The sequence below is a fragment of the Athene cunicularia genome, assembly GCF_003259725.1.
Source record: "Athene cunicularia isolate RWA chromosome 4 unlocalized genomic scaffold, athCun1 chr4_part3, whole genome shotgun sequence".
Lineage (NCBI taxonomy): Eukaryota > Metazoa > Chordata > Aves > Strigiformes > Strigidae > Athene > Athene cunicularia.
This window is the reverse complement of record NW_020799100.1, coordinates 9695101-9715122: the sequence shown is the minus strand read 5'-3', so window position 1 is coordinate 9715122 and position 20022 is coordinate 9695101. Positions and strand designations below refer to the sequence as shown.

Below are 20022 nucleotides of genomic sequence, written 5' to 3'. Positions count from 1 at the left end.
TCCTCAACCATCTCCTGATTATCATTTCTTCTTTGTGACCTAAATAAATTGGCAGACTTCAGGGTCTTAAGACATTTGAATGAATCAGGACAGGAAAGAGTTGATAGGGCCAAGTGCCTTTACTGCACACCCTCCCCATTCACAAAGATCATATAAAGCCATACATTCCTGCACGCAGCAGGAATCAAAAGAGTAGTTATCTGTTCACCAACTTCAGCCTCTTTCTAGGTAGCATTCATTCCCAAGCACTCCTTCCTTCTCAGTTTTCCCTTCCTATCTATAAAAGCTCTTGTGACTATGTCTATTGTCTCCTTTCTGCCACTTCTCTCATCCTCTTTCTTCCTCGCTTTCATCTTCAAGCAAGGACATTCTGCTACCCATATCTGCATCCCACACACATTTGCTTTGCAGGCCTGTGTTTGGAGAGGGCACTTCTAATGCTCTCCTTCTCCCATTTGCTTTCATAAGGGAGACCTGCTGAAAACCATCCCCATGTACTTTAGTATCTACCTATGACAGCCTTCAAGCATCCTCATGCTCACTTGCCATGGCTCAGCCAAATGACAGCAGACTAATAAGCTACAGTAAGTCAATTATATTCCTGATCTGAGAGAATGAAGCTCTGTCTTCGTGTCCTCTCTTCTTCTGGAAGTAATAGTAGCACTGGTTAGCAATAACTTGAATGCTGGTTTTTGTCACTGCAGAATTAGTCCACAGGAATCAAGCCAAGAAGAGGGACTGTCTTTTTATGTTTGAACCTAATGACTGGAGACTTCAATCCCAACTTGATTAAGCTGTGGCAACCCCATTACAACAGTAAGACTAAACATGTTAACTCACATGTCTTTCACAAGAGGCACTGCATACTTTGCATTTCTGACACTCTACATCCATGGACATTGTTGAGTTCATTGCTCATGTGACAAGCAACAACTTGATCAAATTTACTTGGCTTAACATATGCCCAAAAACTGTGTCTTTCATGAACTATACTGTCAGGTCTCCGGGGAGGAAAAGAATACAGTACTCCTCCCTCTACTGCTTAGACTGAACATCTTGTCCCCTGATCTGGCCAACAATCATCCCAGGACTGCATAACTTTCTGCACTAGACTCAGCTTCACTCAATGGGAAAATGAATAATGGGGAATAAAAATAAAACAAAATTATTATCTTTAAGTGCTTGAAAAACTGAGCATCTCTTTAGCTGTCAGCTCAATTATTTCTGTTAGGACTTAATTTGTTGTTGTTTCCACAACTACAGCTTTCCAAAGCCCACACAAGAACAAATTACACGAGGTTCAGTAAGAAAAAGAAAAAAGTTTTTTTCAGATTAATTACAGTAGGGTTCAACAATTGGGAAACATGTATTGTACAAGAACTACTGCAAAATTACAACCATTAACATGTTATTCTATAGAACATTTAGATACTACAAATATTTTCCAGCTGAAATCTGTCCAGGTTTTCTTCTATCCAGTGCTCCGTGTTTAGTCCAGGAACATTAATGATGAAAATCTAGACAGCATTACACTGTGTGAACTATTAGATGTACACCGATGATACTTGATTTTATATTGCCTTTGGCTTAGTCAGTTCATAGAATTTAAATGATCTGAATTCTGGCTAGCATCTGCTGTCGAATGAGTAAACAGTAAATCAAACTTAAGACTTCATTACAGAGTTGAAAGTCTGTTTTCCTACAGACCTGGTATACCACATGATGCAATCAAACACATTATTATCTGTCAAGCATCCAAAAATGAACTAAATGACTCATAAAAGCAATAAATAAGACACGGTCTCTGCCCCTGAAATACCTTACATTGTAAAATTAAAGCAAGACTCTCAGAAAGACTAAATCCTGGGGAACCAAGTTAGTCCTATAATGGAAAGGAGGAACGTGGGTTACACAATATGATAAAGCACACAGACAAATTCCTACAAGGAAGAGTGGAACTTAAACTGCCCACAGCTGCATTAGGGTAATAGTCCCATGCAAGTTTTCTCCCCACAGAAAATATGAGTTACCTTATTTGGTAATTCTGCTCATATGTTTTCACACTATGCATATTTCCTTGGGCAGTAGATTCCAGTTTTTCCCCTAGATGAAGGTGCATCTACTTCCCCGCTTTTAGTGTAATAACCTACAAATCCAGGTGGTTGCCATAGCACTCCTGAGTTTAACTAGGACTTTGTTCAATTTATAAAATAGCAATCAATAGGTATTTCCAGCAAATCAGTGTTAATATCTCTTCTGACTATGGGTTATTCACATATAACTCACTCAATACAGTTGAGCTTTGAAAGCTTTAACTTTAAAGCAAAAAAAAAAAAAAAAATCATAATTCTGTGCAGCAATAGCTAAAAAATTATAACTGCAGAGCATACTCAGCAGGCATCCCTATGATTTACAATACAGCCTAATAAAATTATGCCTCATGGAGAGAGTGGAAGAATCTTACTCTACCCCACCATGCCTGGCTTGTGCGACAGACAGCAGCTGCTACTGAGATAATTTGCAGAAGGCAGAGTGTATTTCAAGAACGCATTTAAACATCCAAACACAGCTGTACATATACATGACCATACACTCATGAAAAGAAATATATGAAATAATTACAGAAGCCTCCATTATACTTACTGGTTACATTTTGCAATTAGGTGCTAAGCCTTTTATATTTCAAATATACATGGATTTATTTTTTATCAGGAAGGTCTAGTAGTCATAACATAAACAATGCTTTTGCATTCTGTTAATTCAGACTTGCTAAAACTAATTACATTTAAAAGTGTAGGTATTTGGACAACACCAAGCATAAAGCTCCAAATTTCTACTTTGCTTATAATAGCCAAATAAGTGACACTGGAAATGGAGCCTGCTGGTAGGAACTCTTCTCTTAATAAATTAGACCTTCAGCACCTGAGGAATATATTGCATGTTAGATGTCTCATGGTACCAATACAGTATTGATAACTACTCTGAAAAAGAATCAGATAATATTTTGCACTGCACTTTATGAAGTCTGAAACTTTCACTATTGCCAAAAATTTTTTGCATTTATAGACATTTTTAAGTATTATTTAAAATTGTCTGAGAACCAGTCTTTATCCAGGACTCAAAAGGGGGATGTGAAGAGCAACTGTTCAAATTTTTGTCTTATCTCCACTATTCAAATCTTGCCATAGACTTCATCTGCTATAATCTGTCTGAAGTCTTTCCTCAGGACAAAAATCAATGTCTCAATATGCTTTTCACCATTACAGAAGTATTCCCTATGCTTTCCACCATGTATGCTTCATATACCCTAATTAATCTTCATAACCACTTCATTTACTTTCAAACAGGACACTGAAGCATAGCAAGGTCAAAAGTGTCCAGCAGTTTTAATGAACTGATTCAAGATGCCCACGATCATATTTTCCGGAGTACCTACATATAGAATATACAGATTCCATCGATTTGCTCTAGTCAGACTTGTACCCTTAGCACTTGTACTTGACAGTCTCAACTCATGTACCTAGAAAGCCACCATCCCACAAATTCTGTGAGCCCAACCAATTTGGTTTGTATGCCTCACACCTAGTGATAAAAAGCACCATCATTGTAAGCATCAGCACAGAAGTAATTTCTCCAGGACGGTGTTCATCTGCACTACCAAGAGACGATCCCTGTTCTGCAGCCCCTGTCAGTCCTATGTATCAATTCTAACAGCTGCAAACAGCAAGGAAAGGATCCTACAGAAAACTAAGCTCTTGAATACCCACAAAGTTTCTTTCTCAAAGCAGGTCCATCATGGGCACCTTGACAAGCATCAGTCACTGAAGAAAAAAAAGGTAGATTGAATGTATGTATGTCAAAAAGCATACATACATATAAGGGGATGGGAAAAATCTTTTGTTTAGCATTTTATAACTTTTATGTGCTCTGATTTGCAACCTTAATGTTTTCTATGTTATGTTTTGAAAAACAACCAGAAAGTCTACCATGTGGCACCATGCTGGCACCTGTACAATTGATCATCAGTTACAGCCTTTGCATACACCATACAGACCTCTGCCATATGAGGTAAGAGTAACTGATAGGAATAGTATATAGCCATCCCTGATGTATACCACTATGAAAGGGAATGACGCTCTTATAACTTGGCCAAGTATCTTCACTGAGAAGGAAAGGATGTATCTCTAAAACAGGAGCAAATGTCAGCTTTCTACATCAAAACAAAGAACTGCTAGAATTTCAAAACAAAAACACAGAGGGAAAATGAAAACAAAAACCCCATCCCAGAACACACTAATTTTTTAACACTGAAGAACTAACATATTTCTCTTTAGTCTTGTGCACAGAACTGGCAGACCTGTTTTGGCTTAAGCTTTAAAAATAAGAAAATGAGGAGAAAAAAAAAAAAAGAAAAAAAAAATCAGACTAAGGTGGACAACTAGCATGGGAAAATTCAGCCCAAATAATTAATACTTAGAAATGTTCTAAGGCACTGAAAACATCTTCTAATGTTATGTCAGGCAAACTTATTAATAGGCAGCCAAGCCAGGTATGTTTATGATAATATTGCTATACTTTCGTGATTCCACAACCAACCAAAGAGTGATTGTAATTTACCTACAGACACAAAACTTCCCAAATAGTATTTACAGTATTAGGACCAATTTAACTTAAGAATACACAACATTACATAGTGTCATTTTTAAAGTAAGAAGTATCCATTGAGCTTAAATCAAATATATGTATTTTATTATCAGCAAGAAGACTTCATAAAACTTCAGAGGCTTTAATGGATTTCCTTTCCAGATATTAATCAAACATATTTTCCTTAGTGGATGTAGAAAGCCCCTGCATCATCAAGTATAAAATCAATACTTCCATGCTGATAAACAAGAAGAAGAAATAAACCTGGTCAGAAGACACTGAAATCTTGATTAATAAAATATTATTTTAATATATACCTAGAAACAAAAATTTAGGTTGGACTACTGCGGTGGTATTTCTCACTAGAAGTAAAATGCAAACGGAAAAGAATTTAAGTGAAAGGTATTTGGCATTTTTTCTTTCAGATGCAATAATCACAAGGCCAGTCTAATTTATCCCAAGTGACATGTTATTCCTTTAGCAGTCTACAAAATCTCTCCAGAATCAGGCCCTGAGTATTCTCTGCTACTAGCTGTATTCTTTACAATTTTGTTTTAAAGTACCTATACTGCATGACTAGGCTCAGTGGTCCAAATCAATGGGATGGAGCAGATGGTATCATAAAAGTAGTCATATAAAATATAACAAATACAAATACTCCCTTATGTTAGCACAGAAGTGAACTACATTTATTGGCCCTTAACAGGACAATCTTTAAACTCTCCAAAGACCACCTGATTCATGCTCCCTCTTGGATAATTTCAGCAGAACCTAATCCTTTACTACTTAATGCTTTAAATACAGTAAAGCTCTTTGCAGTTTACCAAAGGTTTGCACTCAAGTTAGCGTGATTCAGAGCTGAGACCTATTTTCACTCATGAAAAAGCAAACATACACTAAACTGTAGCTACCCCGATACCCTATTGACTGAGTATTAGCAAGCATTTCGGGAGAAACAGCAAGGAATTGTCACCTCACAAGGAATTGGCAGTATGGGGGCGGGGGGAAGGTGCTCTCTGCCCTCCCAAATGCAACTTTCAGCATTCTCATCTGCCAGAAACCAGTACAAAAGGCAACAAATACTAAACACAGGAATGAGCTAGCTTATCTTCAGCCAAGAGATAAACCCACACAATAAATAATGTGCAAAAGACTTCAAACGTATATACAACATAGACATGTATATGTGTGTGTATATATATGAAAAAAGCCTTTGAGTCCCATATTTAAAAGTGTGCATGGTTTATTACCGTCAAACGAGGTGTAAAAAAGCACAGATCTTGGCTGGCTGAAGTTGAGAGCAACACTAAGTGCCCATAGACTCTGCCTGCCTCGAGAAATCAGTTCCTGCTGTAAAATAACAGACTTTAGCACATTCTGCAGAATGACATCACCCAAAGTGGCCTGCCAAAAATGTTACTTTTACATTTCTTCAACAAGAAGATTTCCTTTCACCACTCTTCTTTTTTTTTTTTTTTTTTTTTTTTTTAGTCAATCGTTCAAAAATAAGAAAGTTCTAAGTATTTCCAGGCCTACAGATTAGCAGCTTTTAACACAAGCAAGTGACTATGACTTTTAAAAATGTTGCGTGTATATGTATCTTTTTGCCTGGTTCTTTTCAGTAGATTTATATTTGCAACCATGCTGAGCTAAAATGATACAAGTTGATGCAATTATCATACTGAAACGATTTTTTTTCCTTTTGATTTATCACTATTCCACTGAAGAATACTTCATTTTACATCAAGAGCAAAGGTATGTCTACCCTTTTAGCAAGTTGTAGGTAACCCACCGGAAATTACTGAACATGAACAATGCAATAAATCAAAGGAGAAAACTTCTGCATTTTCAAGGAAGCTGTTTAAAGCTTACTAGATGACAGTTACAAGCAAAGCATTCCACTCTTCCAAATAGTGTAAACAAACAAAAGCTGCTAAATTAGTTGCAGAAATTATGGTCCTTTCACTGAAACATTCAAGATAAGCTCTTCACTTTTTCACTTCTAATGAGGGTTTTGCATCTTACCTCTGTAGAAGCCACAGCTAAAGTACACGGAAGTTTTTTCTTCAGCACTCATTCTCAGGTGTTACTTCTTTCTCCATCAGTAAGTTTTATGAAGTCAACATCCAGCTCCTCACTGCAGAAATTGTGTCTTTGTTATTAGGTTTGAAATTAAATAAGACAATTCAATATTAACTAATGCTGTAGAGGCTAGTACAGTTTCCCCTTTGAAAAAATAAAAATAAAAATTGCAGGGTGTTCAAGCTAGAAGTTACAAGTTATGCATGCAACTGAATGCTATTTCTTTGACTTATAATAATGTTTTAAGTTCCTCTTTTGTAGTTATTGGTTTTAGGCAAATGAACAAAAATACTACTGAAATTCAGATTTTTTTTTGGACAAGAGTTGAACAAGTCTTAAGTATAAAGCACTTTGTATGGTACAGGAAATAAAACAACTTCAGAGAACAATCCAGTATTATCAAGGGGAGAGACAAGGTAGTCCAATGTTCTAATGTTTTAATCCAATGCTGCAATGTCTTTAACATCACCAAAATGGTCATACTCCTGATAAATATTTATAAAGTGTGTATGTGCACAATATCTTCTAAAGACAGAACTTTGGAGAAAACAATATTCTTTAGTTATTTTTCTCAGTGCTTCCACAGTGATTTTTTAATATAGCTAGATTACATAAGGAAAAAGTAGAGTATATAATGAATGCAACTCTTCTGATTTGTTGTAAAGTAGCTCATATCTAACATTCTCCAAGAACTTGTATTGCAGTGCTCATTTAAGAAATTTTTAAGGGTTATTTTTATTTATTTAAAAATAATAAGAGTTTTGGCAATAATAAATTAAGAACCCCAAATTTGCACTGAATTAATTTGCCATCTATGACCACTTTTTAATGTAAACCTTGAGAAATTTCTGCAGTTACTTTGGGTTAAGAGTAAATGAAGAAGAGTAATTTAAGAGTCTAATTTCATGATTTGCAGCTCTTCCTTCTGCATGTCACACAATTAGTTACTTTAGTGATGCTTTCTATTGCCTGTCTTCAGATGACCGATAAGACACTGATACTATGAAATTCGCATTCTGTGTTCTTGTGACAAGGAAAAAAAAAACAAACATGAATTCACATCATATTCAAATACACTGATTGCAGTATAGCTCAGTGGAGTCTTAACACAGGCATGAAACGAACTCATGTGTTCTATTAGCTCAGCAATTCCCGGCAGCAGAGGATCAATTCAGATTAAGTATGTTTATACAATGGAAGGTATTTTTAAAATACAGATGGAGGAAAAAACCCCAAAACACACCCACATGGACCTACTGCATATAGAATGAGGGATCTAATTCATTTCTATATATGATATAATATTTAGTAGAATTAGTTACTTTTGAAGTTAAAACAACATCTTTGCATTTACAGCTGCTTTGCAGACTGTAGTCCTCTTTCTTGAAAAGGGCATCACGGCAAGGCAAGATTAAAGACCAACTTTATAAAACAACATTTTGTGGTATTGACTGTAAATAAAAAAAAAAAAAAAAAAAAAAAAAAAAGGAACATTTCCCTTCAATACTTGTCAAGGCAGCTATAAGAACTTCAGTGCTAAATGCTCAGGTTACACATAATCCTCCAGCTGCGAGGCGACAATTAGCACCAAAATCTCTAGAAAAGCTTTCAGCTCTCAACAGGTGCCTCACCATTGTGTTCAGGTTTAAATCAAAATCTGGCAGAGTGAATGTCCCACCTCCTGTCACCCCTCCCCTTTGAAACAACTCTTATTACAGCCCCTATCAGAGCAGCTCCACTCTCATTTTCTCTAAAAAGACCAAACATTACTTTCACTCTTTTGTTGGAGTGCTTTTTTCCCTTATCTTTCATCTATCTGACTGAGACATCTGAAGGCAGGAAGTGGAATTTATTTATTGTGTATTAAGAATCTACTACTTCTCTCCTGACTGGTGAAAACAGGAGCAAATCCTCTGAGAGTCATATAATTATACTGACAAAAATCAGAAAGTCTTTCCCTTTCCTTTAGGCAGTTTCAGAAATGACCATCCAAAAAACCTCAGAAGTACATTAGGCTGCAACATTAACATCATATCTGTATTAAAGTGGGAATTACAGATCTGAAATTCTCTGTAATATCATGCATTATAAAATTTCCTTCCCTATCAAATCCCAGAAATAGTCTTTAGATTAAAAGTTATTCCTCTCCTTTAGAACATCTTCAACAAGGCAGGAATGGCAAAGTGCTTCTTACAATTCTGACTTCAACAGCAAGTATAAACACTGTTAGAAAATTTCTCCTTTTTCCAATGTAGAGGCATGCTCTACCCAGAAGGAGTATTTATTAGGAAGAATTCCCTCCTTTCTAGCCAGTCAAGCTTTTCTGATCCATTAACAAATACTATTTGGCAAAATAAGCAATTTAAAACCCTTCAATACTCAAGGGAGGCTGACTGCCTAGTGAATTAATCATTTATAATGAAGAAAAAGAAAATGGTTATGAGATATTTCAAAAGATGTAGTAAAACATGATGGCACTTAAAAGAATAAAAAAATCTTGATGTTTGATCTGACTTGTTTCCATATGGAGACAAGATTGATAATACAAACCAGATACTTTTTTGGTGCCATTCAGTTTATAAAGTCAAGTTTCCACAACACAATAAGAAAACAGCAAGTAGATTAATCATGCACGATTTCCAGGTTTGCTTTGTGCTCTGCATCTTGCAGAGTCCTTTTGGCATTACCTTTCTGAGCCATGCTCATGAGTGCTCCTCCCAGTTTTTTGCTGCTTTCTGGTTTCTTTCCACCTCCTGTGGACAGATCCCAGCAGTTCACACTCTGCCCCTGGCAGTCAGTCCCCAGGGAACTCAGGTCCCAAGATTCGTGGCTGATTAACCGTAAAAAACCTCATGCTGCAGGATGTACAAGAATGAACACTAACCAAGTTGCTAGTACACAAGCACTCAGTTCTGGATCCTACTCTAACTCAACTACCAAGTGGTATAGAGGATTTGGATAATTAGGTTATACAGATCTGGAATTACCAGCATGCAATCTGGAACTTCTGTGTGGCAGCAAACCGTCCTGGAGCCAAGACATGCAACCTGCTTACCATGACTGTTTTCTGAAATATTTCTGCTCTGAAGCATCTCAGATGGTATTACTCTATTAGGCTCAGAAAAAACCTAACGTGTGACAGTTACTCGGGGATAATGGCATTCTAAATAGTGCACTTGTATTTGCTAAACCTTTAATACCAATTTTTATTATTTTTTTCTCCATCAATTGAAATTTAGCAATAATTAGTTCCTAATTGTGTGTTTCTTCCCCCCCCTCCTTGGGATCTGAAGCCTCCCCAGATCAGAAGTGAGGAATACCGAGGGAGGGAGGGTCACATAAATATCATACCTTCCACATGCAACTGAAGCTGTGGCCATACACTACCTGTCATAGCAGCCATTATCTCGCAATCATAACATGGAAAGAGCTCCCAGTTATGCTGCAATTTCCTGCCATTCCTTTAGGATGGCTATAAGAAATAATTAATCTCCTGTATTGAAGCTGGTAGCTAAAACAATGGCAGTCTTCAAAGGGAGCTGTGAACATGGCCTTACCCAAAGCTAGAAAGACTGAGAGGTCTGCTTGGAACAAGGGACAACTTTGGTAAAACAGATCTCCTATAACATCCTTAGGTTGCCACAGAGCAGCAAATTTGTACTGAAAAGAAAATCTTCATCTAAATGTTTCCAACCCATTTTCCCAGAGAGACGTTTAGTGAATAACTTGACATGGTTGCAGGATGACACAAAGAGATTGCCCTGCCTACCTTCACTAGGCAGCAGAACACACACAAAGCCAGAAAGACAGGATTTTGACTCCCAGCCATCCTAGATTTCATGCCAATTAAAAAAGTTAGTGGACAACCTGAAGTCATCAATATATATTTCGCAGAAAAATACTGACCTTTTTTATGGATTCACACCGACTGTAGGAAACACCCTATACAAGAAAATTAATTTCATTCTCCTGAATTATTTTGTTATCAACAGCTTAGGATTCACCAGGAGTCTTAAGTACAAGCCAAGATTTAATTGTCTTAATCTTTCAGTAATTGTAATAAAAAGACAGGTCTCTGATCCAAATTATTTATGATTTAAACAAAATTGAAAATAGCAAGGAAACACTGAAAAAGTAGTGATCACTAATGAGCACAGAAGTAATGTCAGAAAAAAACAAAGCCTATTGCTGTTGACTTTTTGCGCAGAAAGAAGAAAGTTAAATTTATTCTCAGGGGCCTCTCCAAAAACGTGAAGGAAACAAAAGCGAAAACATAAATGTACTTTATCTGGAAATGCATTGAGCAAGTGACAGTCATGTCTCAGCACTGAAAAAGGAGCAAAACAATAAAGAAAAGACATTAGAACTAAAGACATCAGAAAGAAGAAGAAAGAAATCAGGGAAGAAAGAAGGGAAAGAATCAGACAAAGGAAAAAAAAAGGAACTTTAAGGAGTGACCTGAAAGCAGTGCAAGGATTACTGGACTTCAGAGGTACGATGCTGCTAGTTTACAGAACTTCAGCTGTTTTGCTGAGGAAAGAGCAGAAGCAATGGATGCAGCCCAGTGTGGGATAATCCTAAAGTCAGAGAACATATGCTTTGAGTTTAATCCAACTGCAGAGTTCTGGCAAACATGCTGCATTTATAGAGGCAAATACATCAACTTTAATTTTTTAGCAGCTGTGCTGCCCTTTAATTTCTTATACCCTGAAGTGTACACTTGTAGCCCTTTCGCTTACCTCTAAAAAGCAGATCACTTAAAACAGCCCAGCCTTTCTATCTGAAGCCAACTAACAGCTCTTGCCCACTGGAATTTTCTTTGAGATGTACTATTATTTTCCACTTGTTTTGCCCGTTTTCTTCTTAATCAAACACACATTGAAGTGTCTTCCTAGGAAGGCTAAGCCATACCAGCAGGAACCAAGACTCTCTAGTTCAGCTGGCAAACTTCTCCCTAGGAATCCCAAATTCTCCCAGATCCAGAAAGCCTCCTCTCTTTCACAATTCAAGCTTTTCCTCCCAGACCCACTAGCTCTCCTAGCTCTGCTCTCATACCTCCATGCATTTCAATGTTAAACCTACTCAGTGTATCAGAGCTGACTGCTGTCAGCAGCAGTAAAAGACCACCACTAATTGCACTTTTCCTTCCAGCCCTCAGCTGAGGATTTTACTCACACACCTCAGGTCACTGCTCTACAGCTCTCCCCAGCAAAGCCAAGTTGCCAGGCCTCTTTACAGAGTTCAGCAGGAGGCAATATCTACACCCCAACCCCAATCAGGCCTTCACACCAATTAAGCTTATTGACACCAGATTTTATACATTCCTTCACAATGACAGCACACACTTTCTTAAAGCGAACAAACCCTTTAATGTGGGAGTGGAGAACAAGGTCCGGAAAGGTAAAGCAGCAGCAGCAATCAGCTCTGGTACAGCAGACCAGTCACCCTGAAGCCAAAGGGGAGAAAAGGATGTTGTAACAATGCTCTAAAAAAAAAAGGGAGAAAGCATTAATTTTACACCTGTTGTTTTCTTCCCCTGGCAGCTGAGGGACAGGAGGAGCTGGATGGAGGTGCAGGAGTGGGAATCTGTGTTTGAAGGCCCCTTGGGGAATGAGAGGGGCAATTAACTGGGGCAGCAAATGCAGGGGAGGGTGAAGACAGCTCCCCTCCCAGCCCCTTGCTCCAGGGCCCCTTCAGCTGCTCCCCCCCAGCCCTGTCTGCAGCTGCACCCAGTTAGGGAGGAACATCCCATGGGAGACAGGAAGGGAAAATTCCCCCAGAGCCTGGGCTCCCCATCACCACACATGAATGAGCTGAGAGGCAACACTGCCTGCTTCCTTTACCTCAGGTTTCCATTTCACAGATGCCACTAGTAATACCTCACTGTGGCAAAGCTCTTCTGTAAGCATGAACTGGCTAGTGGTAGTTCTGATTATGGAGGCATTTCCCAAGGTCAGCCTCTTGTACAACTGCATTTATTCTCTAGATCACACAGGTACAAGCTGCTGTACATACACTGCAGGCATCTGTTAATCACACCTGCAGAAAGCTATTACCTGCAGACCTGGGGATTTTTTGTTGTTTTGTTTGTTTTTACAACTGCTGAACCTACACAAACCCCGCTGACATGAATGGGTGCAGAGCTCAGTGCCCCAGAACACTGGAGTGTGTGTAAAACACAGCCAGCTCCTCATCAGTTAAAAACCAGATGTCCCCTGCAGCATCCCACAGATTCATCAATACAAGTGATGCCTTTGCAGCACAGATCGATCTTGCATCTGAGGCACGTCTTGCGAATGCACCACATTTCTGCCCACTTCCAGCACATGGAGGAAATTCATCTGGTGGGGAGTGTTGGATATGGTCTTTGTGCAGCATGTCAAACAGGCTTCCAGTATTGCTTCACTGAGACATAAATTTCAATCTTGTTTGTTCAGAAATGACTACCGCCTGGTGTTGCCAAGAAAACCCGGCTCTTTGAAACATGCAAGCTCTAATTATTTATTAAGATATTTTTTGGCTCCTCTTAAGCTTTGTATTTTGTTTTCATTTATCAGACTGAGCACTGGTTGGCTGTATACTCAACTAGACTATGACCTCTGATTCATACTTCCACCAATTCTCTTCATATCTCTTAATTGTCTTGAAATAGCCAGACTTCTGCATGGTAATTAATGTTACTGTGAACTTAGACACTGGAAGTCCTAAAATGATTAGATTTCTCGAGGGCTGAATGAACCAGTATCTGCAAATGTAATGGTATGTAGTGGTCTGAGCACAGAACTTTAAACTGTGAACTGCTGGCTTCAAAACCTGGGTCTACCTTGCTATTCCATCTCCGTCCTTCCCTTTGCAGTAGAACAAGAATCTATCTCTTTATTTACCTACTTCCCAAGTTAGGGGAATAAATCTTGAATGTGACGTAAGTGCTAACACTGTAATTAGCAGGAAAACTTTCCCTGTTCATCTCAACATATTCAACAACAGATGCCTATCACTTTAAAAAGACCAATCAAAATTTAAAAACATATATTCTGGGCAGAATATTTTTAAAACAGAAAGTATTCAAGATGGAATTGTCTTGACAGTGCCTGCTGTAGAAAAACTCAGGCCAGCTCATTTTGTTTAAAAAATTTAAATGGAAAGCTTGTAGGACTTACTTTTGTATTTTTCTGTTATAAAATATATATTTAAAAATCTGTGATAAACAAAGAGATAAAAAAGAGTTTCTCAGTGCTGGTAAATTAAGACATCATTTGTAATGCCCATGAGGGGGAAACTTAAGATTTACTGCTTTTGGAAAAAGTGTCATGAAGCATTAAGAAGAATCCTGCAAAGCTGCCTGACCTCAGGCTTTATGGAATTCCCTGTCCCACAGTGCAACAAGGCTACAGCCCCACTTCTGCCCTGTAGTAGTACCTCGAGTGTAGATCTCACAGGATTTTAGCCCAAAGAGGGTGGAAAGGTGGCTGCTGTTTTGATCACCTAATCTCTAGTTATTTTATAGTGAAACATTAATTCATGCAGAAGAGGAGAAAGGCAAATATAATTGCCAAAGCAAATCTGGATGAACATTTTCCGTGAAATACACACACAAATCACATATAGAGAAGTACAAACCTGAAGCTCTCACGCAACTTCCAAGGTAAATTCCAGCAAGCTTCCAAGGAAAGCAGAAAATAGCTCATCATGTTCAAAAGTGAAATTGTCAGTTTAACATCACCAGGATTTATTTTCTCTGTGTTACGAGACTGTAGATGCAGGCTGTAAGACAATAAATATTCCACAACAAGAAAAATAAATATCCTGTAACATCCTATTCCAAGAGAAAGCTATTTCAAAATTCAGGTTTATTTCAGTCTTACTTTAGAAATAAAATATGAAGAGAATCTGGATATTTTATAAATACATGTGTTGGAGCCAAGCTAAAAATGATGATTTTCTTGTTCTTTAGACTTTCAGTTTCAAGCGAACAACTAAACAGCACTTTCATATGCCACAAGTCTCAGCCTTTCTTTCAAAGATTAACAAGAACAGAGTTGGATCTCATCCATCATTTTCCAAGAGATTAGATCCCTAAATCTCAGGATCACTGTACAGTTACTGATATAATATAGAACCAAAATTTGCCATCCATAAAGACATCAACACCCAGCTCTGCCAAAACATTGACCTTCTCAGTCAAGGAGTGTTAAATGATGCATGAGCATAGTTTTATACTCAGACAGATACATGAAATAAAATTATAAAATGTTTTAAGGCCACCCTAGGAAAATTATAGCAAACATGACTGGAAAGTACAAACTGATTCATTGAGAAATTATCAACTAATTTTTAATCTTTTCATGAACATTATGAAATACTCATGAGCTGTCTGCAGAGTTGGTGAGGATAATTTGTCTCTATAAGAATATGTTTCTATTTTATGTTGCTACTGAACAGCAGACAAGCAAGTCCACAGGACCAAAACTTTTAAGACAACTGGTGTCTGAGCCACCTTTCTGATTACATGGCAGTGATTTTTGACAACTGAAAAACAGCAATTGAACATGCCAGTCATCTGTGAAGGAAAAAAAAATAAATTTGTGATTTGGGCAAATATTTAGTCACAGAGTTATAACATTTTATATAAATATTTATAATATTTTTAATTTTATAACTTGATTACCTACATCAAGAGTAGTTAGGAGTAGAGACAGTAATTCAAATGTTGTTTGATTTCTAGAAAATATTCAACAGTTTTTTAGCCAGCAAAGAATATGCCCATCCACACCACAAGCAGCCAGTTTCTCCAGGAGAATGCTGTGGGAAGCAGTGTCAAAGGCTTTACTAAAGTCTAGGCAGAAACCATCCACAGCCCTTCCCTCACCCATTGAGTCACCTTGCCATAGAAGGAGATCAATTTAGTCAAGCAGGACCTGCCTTTCATCAACGTGTGCTGACTGGGCCTGATGGCCTGGTTGTCCTGTATGTGCCATGTGATGGCACTCGAGATGATCTGCTCCATAACCTTCCCCAGCACCGAGGTCAGGCTGACAGACCTGTAAAGTCCCTGGATCCTCCTTCCGGCCCTTCCTGTAGACAGGCATCACATTTGCTAACCTCCAGTCAACTGGGACCTCGACTTCCAGTTAGTTCAGGTAGAAACAGTTATGTAAGTGCCAAATGAGTTACAGAACTGATAACTTGCCAGTTCTTCAGAGTTCAATAAAATTACAATATAATTTTTCTGGCGATGCTTATGAAATCACTTCAGTGATCATGGAAGTTTCTGGTGAACAAGCCCCTGCTGTACAAAACTATACTGTTGGCTCTGAATGTCCTTTTTGCTAACAGTCTTGGCAGAAAAAGTGAGGACTCACAGATAAGAAGAGACTCCTATCTCCAGAGGTGGTCCTCAGGTCAGAGTTGAGGAATGTTGGCTGGATAGGATGGTGAACATGTGCTGCCGGTGCTGCCACTGCTGCCTAGAGTATATTTATCTGTTTATTCCATGAGCACCTAATGCTCCCTGACATAATTAGGACCAAGAGTATTGCTATATATAAAAAGAACCAAATATTTCATCAATAACAACAACATCAAGAACTACATTACTAAGAAATAAACCATTTTTGAACCACAGGAGAAGAATCAGAATGGAAGTAAACCCTCAGACATGAATTTTTAATTATCAGATATTAGGAAAGAAAATTTCATTTGGGGGAGTTTTTCTGAGACTAGCAACTGTCATATTTCTTTCACCTTTTTCCCCAGTATTGGAGCCTAAATAAACAAAGGCAATTCATATGTCACAGCCAAAATTCACATGCACCTGTAAGAAGCTTATACCTAGAGAGCATTCTTAAGTTTCTGTCAAAGTATTTGAGCAGCAGAAAGAAAATACAGTTGCTAAGCAATTGCAAACCCCATGTAATCCAGAAAGACAGAAAAAGCAAACCCAGGTCCTTTTTAATCAAAGGCTGAGCCATCCAGTGTGACCATCTGAGTGCCATGGAAGTGACAGGAGCTGGAGGAGTCAGAAGCACAAACCCCTCTCAACAGTGACTATGCTTGTGGTATAACAGGATTGCACAGGTAGCTGTCAGGACGCTACTTGGAGATCACTGCTTTATTAGCAGCAATGGTGCATGAGAAATGAACTGCACAGCCCTCAGGCCCTGGGGAAAAAACTGTCCTGGCAGCTAAAAAAGAATTGTCTTGCTTTTCACATCTGATGTGAGGTCACCGATACAAAATATACATTACTGTAGAAATTTGTATTTCTTAGGTTTTAAGTCATCTGTAGAAAATCTGAAATCTTCATGATTTTTAAGTACTTGGCAATATTGCTTCCCTCTTTTTCTCCTTCACTGAGCAGAAACATACCACTGTGTCGATTAAGGTCAGGCTTATCTGAACAGACCCTGAACTAATTCTGCTCTCTACCAAGTGTGAAATCCAAACCTGTTGAAACTGGCCTCTCTTTCCACAAAGCAGGATGTGAAATGAGGACTGATAGCCCTAAAAGTAATGAGAAAACTCAAAAAGGTTTGCTTTTGTAATGATGTTACCAGTCTAAATATCATGACAGATTTGCAGTATATCAAACAGTCATGGAACATTACAAGATAATATAAATCAGAGACATGAAAATTCAGAAATTTATATATGTGTCAAATGTTGTACTTCTATACAACTTATATATGTATATGCATACACAAATATAGTGTGTTTGTTGTGGATCAGGGACTAGTTCTATCCACCTGCATGTGAGCTGTTTCCTTTGCCTAATACCATTTGTGCACAGAAATAACCTGCTGTCCGCTTCTTAGAAGAAACTGCCACAAAAGGATAATACTTAACAAAAATATTCTTATCATAGAGGCATCATCATATAACACAGTTTAACTCTGAAAATAATTATTAGATATGTAGTAGACCTTTGATCATTGCTTTTACAATTCAATTGTAACATTAATTTATGCTGAAAGTTTGGTATACCACACTTAAGATTGTCATAAAAAAGCAAAAAACTCAACATGTTATACATACTTTATGTTTATATGAATGAAAAGGCTAACAGAGTGTATATTTATCATTTTCTATGCCTGTATCCCCTTGTATATTCTTCTGTTCCAGTGTTTGCTACTTGATCAACAAAACAAATGTTTAAGTCACTTTCAAAGTACATTGAGTACACTTACAAATACAGTGCTTTGTATATAACATGCATACAAGCTTCTTCACGTATTTAGTATATACATATGTGAAAACATATACAGTCATGGTTTCAGACATACACATCCCTCTCAAGTCATTTCATGCATACAGCTAAAAAATTCAGACCAAACAGCTGCAGTATCAAGGTGCTGCCTGCTACCTGTATAGCCCAGTTTGGATACATTTTACAAATTTCCTGTATGTTTCCAGGGTGTTCCTATTAATCATATTGAAAATAAACACAAATTGTCAACACAGAGTCACAGAATCAACCAGGTTGGAAAGGACCTTGAAGATCATCCAGTCCAACTGTTAACCCAGCACTGATAGTTGCCAACTCCACCAGATCCCTCAGCGCTGGGTCAACTCGACTCTTAAACCCCTCCAGGGATGGGGACTCCCCCCCTGCCCTGGGCAGCCCATTCCAACGCCCAACAACCCCTTCTGTAAAGAAATACTTCCTGACATCTAGTCTAAACCTTCCTTGGTGCAACTTGAGGCCATTCCCTCTTGTCCTATCACTTGTTACTTGGTTAAAGAGGCTCATCCCCCCTCTCTGCACCCTCCTTTCAGGGAGCTGTAGAGGGCGATGAGGTCTCCCCTCAGCCTCCTCTTCTCCAGACTAAACCCCCCCAGTTCCCTCAGCCACTCCCCATCAGACCTGTGCTCCAGACCCTGCACCAGCTCCGTTGCCCTTCTCTTGAGTCATTCAATGTCCTTTTTGTAGTGAGGGGCCCAAAACTGAGGGAGGGCCCCAGTCATCGAGGTGCGGCCTCACCAGTGCCGAGTACAGGGGTAAGATCCCTTCCCTGTCCCTGCTGGCCACACTATTGCTGATACAAGCCAGGATGACCTTTAAAATGAGATGACCAATATTTTTAACTATTTAAACATGTGCTATTCTGCACTTCAGACTTCATCAATTAACTTTTGCATACTATCATGGTAGTGATTCTATTGCGGATTTCTGAGTTATGCGGACTGTTTACATCTGCACAATAACAGCTTTCCTTCAGAGGGACAGTCTGCGTGTCTCTTAAAGGGAATGTCTGTTGTCTTATTCAAAATCAGACATCACAGACATGCAAAGACACAGTTGTTTTGAACATAGAACATGAAGTGATGATTAATCTTTTCCCTGTGCATTCTTGTCAAATGCTTACTTCACCTCTCACTTTATTCAGTTCTCAAAAACCATCTGGCCTACAGTTCTTTTTTGTTCTTTTTTTTTTGGTATATATTGCCTAATTTTTGTTAGTCATGAAGAAAAGCTGAAACCAATGATGATGTGACTGTACCAGGTGCCTGATATTACATCATGCTAGACATTATCTTGCAAAACAGTCAAATACTTATTTTGGCTGAAAGGGTTTTTTTCAGTCCAGAGTAGAACTGGATATTCTTACACACACACACACACGTATTATTTTCTATTCTACTACACAGCGAGCCATTAAATGAAAGAATGATGATCAGTAAATAAATAGACAAATACGTTCTCCAGAAAATGTCAATGTTAGTCTTTCACTTGTATCTTCGTGTATCAAAACCATGTAAAGAATTCCCTAATTCTGTACATAATATACATAGTCCTCAATCTACATAAACTGCTCATTGACATAATCAGATATTTTGCATAATTACAGGTTCAAGCACAGTTCAAGGTACGGAGGAATAAATGGGTAATATTATGTCAAAAAAAAACCCCAGCCCTTACAAAAAAGACTGACGTGAAGCTCTAAAGCACACTTAGCCATCTGGCCAAAGATGAGAAGTGCTGCCTTTCAGGAAAAGCAATACTTTGCTTTGATATATGGATTTGTCTCACAGTAAAAATTTTACTTATTACACAGATGTTGAGTTAAATCATTACAAATAAACAAGCTCATTTCCCTATCTGGACATTCTTCTACCAAATAAAAAATGGTTTTCTTTGTCTTAGGTGAAATTCCCTGCAAAGTGACATGCCCAGATAACAGTGTTTACTTGAATAATTTTACCATACAATTATGCTGATTTACATTGACAGTTTGGCTAAGACAAGTGAGATCCAAGGTCATTCTGTTGCCATTGGACTATAATATTGGACAGGTA

At 38.1% G+C, this 20022-nt stretch overlaps 1 protein-coding gene across 2 annotated transcripts in view; it reads right to left on the bottom strand.

Annotated features, from left to right (window-relative positions):
* Positions 1–6754, bottom strand: part of ZDHHC15 (zinc finger DHHC-type containing 15) — a 149978-nt gene extending 143224 nt beyond the window's left edge. Inside the window, exon 1 of one of the 2 annotated variants that reach the window (XR_003398424.1) lies at positions 6670–6754. Coding sequence is in view for 1 of the 2 variants with exons in the window: in XM_026848640.1 (XP_026704441.1) it covers positions 6670–6721 (52 nt within the window). In the remaining variant the exon portion in view is untranslated. The remainder of the gene's footprint in view (positions 1–6669) is intronic. The other variant, XM_026848640.1, reaches the window with a different exon arrangement.
* Positions 6755–20022: the final 13268 nt, after the last annotated feature.